Here is an 8294-nt window from a genome sequence, read left to right as displayed (position 1 = left end):
TTTATACCCGCGCACTGTCCGGTGCGTTTAGGCACTTTATGGAGATGCACGGAGGTAGTGTCACGCATATGAAGGTTATCCCAATAGAACCTGTTACTAAATCACTCAGAGGAGGTGACAGAACATGAAAATTACATACAAGAGGGACATACTGGGTTATGAAAATGGCGACTCGTGCAACGTGATGTTGTTCTATAGATTTTTTATGCACTTTATTCAATAATTTGCATGAACTATCTATCAATTATTAGTCAGGTACAAAAGGGTTAATGCACGATCAGGACTAGTAAGTGATAGGACCTTGAGAGGACCTTGAAAAAGGCTTTGTATGCCGAAATGCATTGGTTTGATTTTACCCATTTTTGTACCCTCTATATGCTTTTAAGGAAGAATTAATAAAGTTCATATGTTTTAGATACACCAGTTGTCCACTAGTGCTGAGGGATCCATGCTCCATCGTGAGCGAAGCTTTATTCCTACATCTACCTTGTTTGTGGCAGCACCTGGTCTGGACGGGAATCATGATTCCACATGCAGGAGGAGGTGAGAAGAGTTTTTCTGATCTACTGTACACTACATTCAAGATATTTTCTTTAAAGAGTCTAAATGCATTACACAAAAATCAATTTTTACAAAAAAATGAAATAAATAAAACAGTGATAACTTCTCTCTATGATGTTAATTACATCCAGAACACAGACATTCTTGTTATTGTGTAAGCTGTCTACTTCACAATGTGGAAAGTACCTGGACAAGATGTTCAGTACTGATATCACAGTAGTTATCAGAACTCAGCCTATCCAAAAACGGCAATTTTACAAGGAATCCACTAGTGCCAGTCATCTCCTTGAGTCACGCATATTGCTACATAACCATCTATCTGTACATTTAAAAGAGCATCACATAAAACCCTTTTTAAATAATGTGTTAAAATATATTGTACAATATAAATTCAATGTATCATGATTGTTATATATTTGTTGAAGGAATGGGATCTTTTTTTAAGTCCTTTCCACAATTCCGATATTCATCGCCCTATGTCATTTATTATAGTCAACACATTCCTCTAGCTAAATTAAGGAGCTGACACTACAATAATCATTTTCACCAATATACCTTTAATAAAATAGCTTATATCGCACATAATAATTGTATCATTATTATTATTTCTATTATACTGTAATATGTGTATATATAAAGTTTTATTTACAATGGCATCATGACCCCAAGTTTGAGAAAACATTTTAGACTTATTAAAACTGGGTGGAGCTTGCCATAAAGCGGGCGGGGAAGAGGCATGGCCTCCTGCAATGCAACATTTTATTACAATTTGTGCTACCATTTAGCATAAATTGTAATTGAAATGTATGCTAGCTTGGAACAAGTGAAGCTTTCAAAGTGGACATACAGGCAGCTGCTCAAGAACCTGGTTTATTAAATTCTGCTGCATGAATGGGACAGCGGAATCCCATTGATGTGTATTAGCTATAAATTCATGCCGAATTTTCACACGGAATTCCATGAAGAAATTATGGCATGTAAACATAGCCTAAGGCTGCGTTTTTAGTTTTTGCAGAATTCAGCATTGTTTTCCTGCATTTGTGGAATTGATGCGAAATTCATGCTGCAGAATCTAAATGCTTTCTGCGTGATTCCGCAGCACAGTTAAGCCGCATTCACATGGCAGAAAATCCACACAGAATTTTGCGTGAATTTTCCCGCTGAATTCTGTGTGAATTTATTGCCCATTAACTTAGGCATTAAACATTAACAAGTAGCCATTCAGAACATACAACTCCCATCATGGACAGTGTCTGTTTTATGATGGGAGCTGTAGTAGGAGAGATGGCTCCTGCCAGGGAAGCGGGTGGCATTGCGCCATTCAGTCATATATATAATAATCCTGATCCATGCTCTAGAATTTTAAAAACCCAGCCGGGAGCCCTAAATGGCTACATGCTGTCGGCCATTCAGGGCTCCCAGCAGAGTCTTTGAATCTGAATTTTTGACAGTTAAAAATACATAGCTGGGGAGCGTTGCAGCTGACATGCCACCCACTCCTCCACCCCGGTTAATACATTTTAATCGCATCGGGTTTCAGAAGTGAAATCTGATGCGATCAATCCCTCAGCCCCTGTACTATTACCACCAACATGGAACAAATTCTATAATAGTAGTACTATATCTACAGTAGTCTCCCTAGACACCGGCAGACTCCCGCAGCTGGAGAACTACTACTCCCATCATGGAGCAGTGCAGAAGTCCAGGGTGGCTGCAGAATAAAGATGCAGAATCCGTGCGAACATTTCCACATGGATTTTGCACAAATTCCGCTTCAATTTTGCATCTGCTTAACATTAAAAGAATTGTACACTGAACTAATGCGGATGCAGAATTGATGCAGATGTGCGGAACTTAGGTTATGTGAATGCGGCCTTAGGCATTGTGTGAATGCGGCCTTAGGCATTGTGTGAATGGGGCCTTAGGCAGCCTCTGCAGACACCCTCTGCTTCCTAAGTTACTTCCTCATTTTATGTACTGACCTTTTGTGTGGCACAGTATGAAATGCCTTAGAAAAGTCCAGATATATAACAGCCACAGCTTCCCCCTGGTCCCTGGACCTCCATATAGAAGCTATTTTCATTAGGATACTAAAGATTCAAAAATCTTACCCACAACAGCTGTTAAATTTATGGTTTTCTCCTATTTCTAACACATGTATTCTCGTAGGGCACATGTCGTTCACAGGATCTATACAAGAGGCTTTTAAAAATGTCCCATTTAGCTTGGGTACTTACTTACTGAAGACAAAGTCCTTATCTATGTCCCTAAGGTCCTCTCTTGGCCTTCCTGAACTAGTAGACATTTTCTTACAGGATTTCTAAAAAAAAACATATTTTTGAAATACATCAGGGCAGTACATATTTGGGGTGTCCCAGCACCAAGGGCTGTCCTGTGGGCTGCGGATCTACTCGGGCATGCCTGCTGCACACAGTTATATTGTTTACTATGTTCATGCACTTTATTATATTTACTGTATTCATTGTATTGTTGTATTATGTGTGTACTGTGCAGAGTATTCAGTTGACCACTTTTACCCAATGAGAACCCCCAAATTGTCCTGTTTATAGTTTGTGTGTGTGCGGGGGGGGGGGGGGGGGGAGTTGCCCGAGTTCGGTGCTGAGTCACTGCAGAGTGCAGAGCTCCATGTGAGCTGCAGTGTGGAATGGATGTGTAAGAAGTGTGAGGTGATCCAGAGGGAAGCCTAAAGAAAAGCTCTTAATCAAGTCAGTCCCACCATTCTGCAAGTGTTCCCCCATACAGGAGTTCGTGAGTCATATCCTGGCGGTGTCAGTGAAATTGGACCTTAGCAGAACCCTAGTCGGCATGGGATATCTCTTAATCTACAAGTCTCCAGTCTATCTAATTCAAGTGGATGAAATATACTATAAGTCCCAGCAAGGTAACAGGGCTCCTGTTACGCCGAGCGCTCCGGGTCCCTGCTCCTCCCCGAAACGCTCGCGGCGTTACTCTCCCTGCAGCGCCCCGGTCAGACCTGCTGACCGGGAGCGCTGCACTGACATTGCCGGCGGGGATGCGATTCGCATAGCGGGACGCGCCCGCTCGCGAATCGCATCCCAAGTCACTCACCTGTCCTGGTCCCCGGCTGTCATGCTCTGGCACGCGCGGCTCCGCTCTCTAGGGTGCGCGCGCGCCAGCTCTCTGAGATTTAAAGGGCCAGTGCACCAATGATTGGTGCCTGGCCCAATCACCCTAATTAGTTTCCACCTGCTCCCTGGCTATATTACCTCACTTCCCCTGCACTTCCTTGCCGGATCTTGTTGCCTTAGTGCCTAGAGAAAGCTACCACTGTGTTTACCATTACTGTGTTCCTGACCTCCTGCTATTACCATTGACTACGAACCTTGCCGCCTGCCCCGACCTTCTGCTACGTCTGACCTTGCTCTTGTCTACTCCCTTGTACCGCGCCTATCTCAGCAGTCAGAGAGGTTGAGCCGTTGCCAGTGGATACGACCTGGTTGCTACCGCCGCTGCAAGACCATCCCGCTTTGCGGCGGGCTCTAGTGAATACCAGTAGCAACTTAGAACCGGTCCACCGACACGGCCCACGCCAATCCCTCTCTGACACAGAGGATCCACCTCCAGCCAGCCGAATCGTGACAGGTCCCAAGGGTTACACTGCATCCCTTCTACTCTGCTCTGTACTGTGTGTAATACCATCTGCACCTGCCTCAGTAAAAGACAGTTGTCTGTAACCCGGCATTGGTGTGTTTCTTGTCCCCATACCTAGCACAGGAGAAGCTGTCTCCACCTTGGACCATGTATAGGCTAACAGTGCCCTGGCGTCAGAAATTGACAAGTTTACCTTGCACCCCCATGTCACCATATATATTAATTTTCTTTTATGTTTTACTGTACTGAAAATCACAGACAATTATTCTTTTCAATACAAAGACATCCAACAAATAAAACATTTTTTTTTTCCATTAGTAAGAAACATTCAGCAATTCAGAGGTATAAATACATACTAAGCCCTGCACAGCCGGGTCATCTTGAGCCACTGTTAAGGGCAAAAACAAACAATGGGTTGCAGCATCATACCGACACAACATATCCTTCATTCTCATCAACAGTGATTCCCAACAGTCCTAAAGTGAATGGCATAGCGCAGTTTCCATCATTTTATAATATGGAAATACTCTTTAACAAATTGCAGCACAAGAAAGTTTCTGCTATGTGAAATAGCCATAGGCAAAAAGACCTTCAGGAGAATTATACCACGCTCTCACAGCAAAACTGTCATTTTAACAACAGACAAAAAATGACAAATGGTTTCTTTCCAAGAATCCAGTTCTTGTGGAATGGTCCAGTCATCCTCCACCTGACTCAACACATGGTTAGATGTTTAACTATTAATCTCTTTACAATAAGCAGGAATGTTCACTACTTTACTACAAGTTACCTTTTCACCTCTATTAGTGTGGAGTTTCCTCCAGGATTCGATAGAATATTTAGTATTATTTTGGCATGCTTCCAGTGTGTCATCAAGAAGAAAGCCATGATACCCTATCCCTTAGTGCCTTGTGTATATATTCAAGGATACTGCAGTATACGCCATGGTAGAGATTTATCACTGCGTTGTTTTGTACGTCATTTTTAAAGTCAAGTTTTTGCGAGTTTTTTGGCAAAAATGGTCATAATGTGATGAATAATGCATAAATCCACCTCAACTAACAAAATGACCTCACAACACCACTTCTCACTTTGTAAAGCAGTTTTCTAGAACAGCAATGAAGGTGGTCTATGTTGGCGGTGTTACAATAGTACATGAAGTGATACGTGGAATTTGATTTATGGAAAATCTTGCTTAATGTTACGGATAGACAAGCAATCCACCATCTCCCAGCATAGAAGACCAAAAACATACATAAAAAAAATTATATTAGGGGAGGTGCCTAAAACTTAACTTTTATTACACCAGGTAAAATACACCACATAAACCAGTGCTCTAAAGACCACAACCAAAAAATAATAATAGAAATCATAGATTGTATGCACAATCATTTTTTGATCAGTCATCACTAGAAAATCCATTTTAAGCAAGTCCCAACGAATTTCCGCCAATATTGATCGGCATCCTCAGGGGATCACAGAATTGCTCCCTGAAATGAATAAAAACTGCCGTCACCTCCCACCAACCCAAAGTTAAATTGGCATAGCTGGGGGCACAAGGGCTCCCCATAGCTGTTCCTCTGAGCTGATGGAAGAGACGGTCATTAAATAAAAATTGATTATGTGTTAATACAAAATTTAATAATTTCAATACAAAGTTGTTATGTGATTGCATGAACGTCCCTCTGAAGGATAAAAAATATGAGACCGCCTTAAGCCCAACCTCATGGGGTATGTACGAATAGAGGGCCTCTACGTCAATACTGGTAAGCAAAGTGTCATCATCCACCGTAAGGCCCTCTATATTTTAGGAGGTCCATTGTGTGGTATTTGATGGCAGGGATGGGAAGAAACCTCGCAAAATCTGATCAATGTATATTCCTAGTTTTTGTCCTAAACCTCCTATCCCTGCCACAATAGGATGACCCTTGAGTGGGGATAATTCACGTCTGTAAGCTTGAGCGGGATCATGGGGTAAGATCTCATACGTACTCTTATCATCAAGTAGTCTATGACACATTCTAATGTATTCCTGACGATTCATAACCACTATGTTGCCCCCCTTGTCTGCCTTCTTTATGATTAGGTTGTTATCATTTTGTAATTACTTCATAGCTTTTCTTTCTTCATTAGAAAGATTAGTCCTAATCTCAGACAAAGGGGGCAAAGACAGTGATGCAACATCACGCAGTACCAATTAAAAAAAAAAATCAATACATGATGTGTCTCCAATAGGAGGAAAAGATTTGCTTTTAGGTCTAAATTATTGTCCTCCAGGAGGGATGCCAGGACCCTCATGGCCGGGAGATCATTTAAGCCAATGCCCAGTTCTAGGCATTCTTTCCTCTCTCTAATTTTATGGAATTTGTGCCATTTGAGCCTACGGGCAAACAGGTGAAGGGCCTTGGTCCATGTAAATTGGTCAAATCTCACTGACGGTACAAATGAGAGACCACGGTCAAGGACCCCCACCTGTTCATCAGTCAAAGTAGTTCCTGAGAGATTGATCACCTGTAACAACCTATCAGGTTGGGCTCTAGATCCTAACGTCGACTGTCCTTTGGTCGCAGAGGATAGGGTTCCCGGTTCATATCTCGGCCTACATCCCCTAAAAAAGAAGAGGGAGAAGAGAACATAGATGAACCATCCACCCCCCATTCTACATCGTGATGTTTCTTTCTTATATCCCCTCGACCATGATTATAACCCCATCCTCTATAGCCACGATAATTCTCCCTACCCGTTTGTTCTGTGGGTTACACTGGTCACCCTCACTGGGTTCGGTATCTGAAGAGGATATTTCAGTCTCGGTGTCCCGAGTCAGGGGAACTCTAGTTAACACACTATATGCCCTGTTTTCTAAAAAAAATCCTGAAGATCTCTTATAAACTGAGAGTGCTTGCGCTCCTTCAGTTGATACTGAAATTGAACTATAGAATTGTGGGCCTGAGTTTCCTTCACTACAAAGTCCGGGTCATCCTTAAATCTTAGGACAATCTCCTTCTGTTCTTTCATTCCTCCTCCAATAAAATATGTAAACATTTTAAAGATGTACTAGTATCCTCTGCTTCCCACTTTTTGCGTACTGACGGGGTGTGAAGTCAAACTGCTGGGAGCACAGGGATTCCAGGCCTCTTGGTACAATGCCGTGCTTGATGTGGCTCTCGAATCCCTGTATCTACCAGAAGGACGTTGCATATTGCCTATGACAATTAACTAAATCCCTAAGTGCTATTTTCAGAGATGGGGGGGAATTTAGGTAGTGAAAAAGCACGTTCAGAAAAGACTTCTTGTTACGCCGAGCGCTCCGGGTCCCCGCTCCTCCCCGGAGCGCTCGCTACACTCTCGCTATTGCAGCGCTCCGGTCAGATCCACTGACCCGTTGCGCTGCGATCCTGCCTCCAGCCGGGATGCGATTCGCGATGCGGGTGGCGCCCGCTCGCGATGCGCACCCCGGCTCCCGTACCTGACTCGCTCTCCGTCGGTCCTGTCCCGGCGCGCGCGGCCCCGCTCCCTAGGGCGCGCGCGCGCCGGGTCTCTGCGATTTAAAGGGCCACTGCGCCGCTGATTGGCGCAGTGGTTCTAATTAGTGTGTTCACCTGTGCACTCCCTATGTATACCTCACTTCCCCTGCACTCCCTCGCCGGATCTTGTTGCCATTGTGCCAGTGAAAGCGTTTCCTTGTGTGTTCCTAGCCTGTGTTCCAGACCTCCTGCCGTTGCCCCTGACTACGATCCTTGCTGCCTGCCCCGACCTTCTGCTACGTCCGACCTTGCTTCTGTCTACTCCCTTGTACCGCGCCTATCTTCAGCAGTCAGAGAGGTTGAGCCGTTGCTAGCGGATACGACCTGGTCACTACCGCCGCAGCAAGACCATCCCGCTTTGCGGCGGGCTCTGGTGAACACCAGTAGTGACTTAGAACCGGTCCACTAGCACGGTCCACGCCAATCCCTCTCTGGCACAGAGGATCCACCTTCTGCCAGCCGGCATCGTGACAGTAGATCCGGCCATGGATCCCGCTGAAGTTCCTCTGCCAGTTGTCGCCGACCTCACCACGGTGGTCGCCCAGCAGTCACAACAGATAGCGCAAGAAGGCCACC

At 44.3% G+C, this 8294-nt stretch overlaps 1 protein-coding gene across 1 annotated transcript in view; it reads left to right on the top strand.

Moving 5' to 3' along the window:
• Nucleotides 1-415: 415 nt before the first annotated feature.
• The window catches only part of LOC130358804 (25-hydroxyvitamin D-1 alpha hydroxylase, mitochondrial), a 52200-nt gene continuing 44321 nt past the window's right edge, over nt 416-8294 (top strand). Inside the window, exon 1 of the mRNA XM_056562618.1 lies at nt 416-543. Coding sequence (XP_056418593.1) covers nt 532-543 — 12 coding nt within the window. The 5' untranslated portion in view covers nt 416-531. The remainder of the gene's footprint in view (nt 544-8294) is intronic.

The sequence above is a fragment of the Hyla sarda genome, chromosome 2 (genome assembly GCF_029499605.1).
Source record: "Hyla sarda isolate aHylSar1 chromosome 2, aHylSar1.hap1, whole genome shotgun sequence".
NCBI classification, from domain to species: domain Eukaryota; kingdom Metazoa; phylum Chordata; class Amphibia; order Anura; family Hylidae; genus Hyla; species Hyla sarda.
Note: the sequence above shows the minus strand (reverse complement) of the source record. Positions and strands in the feature narration are given on the sequence as shown.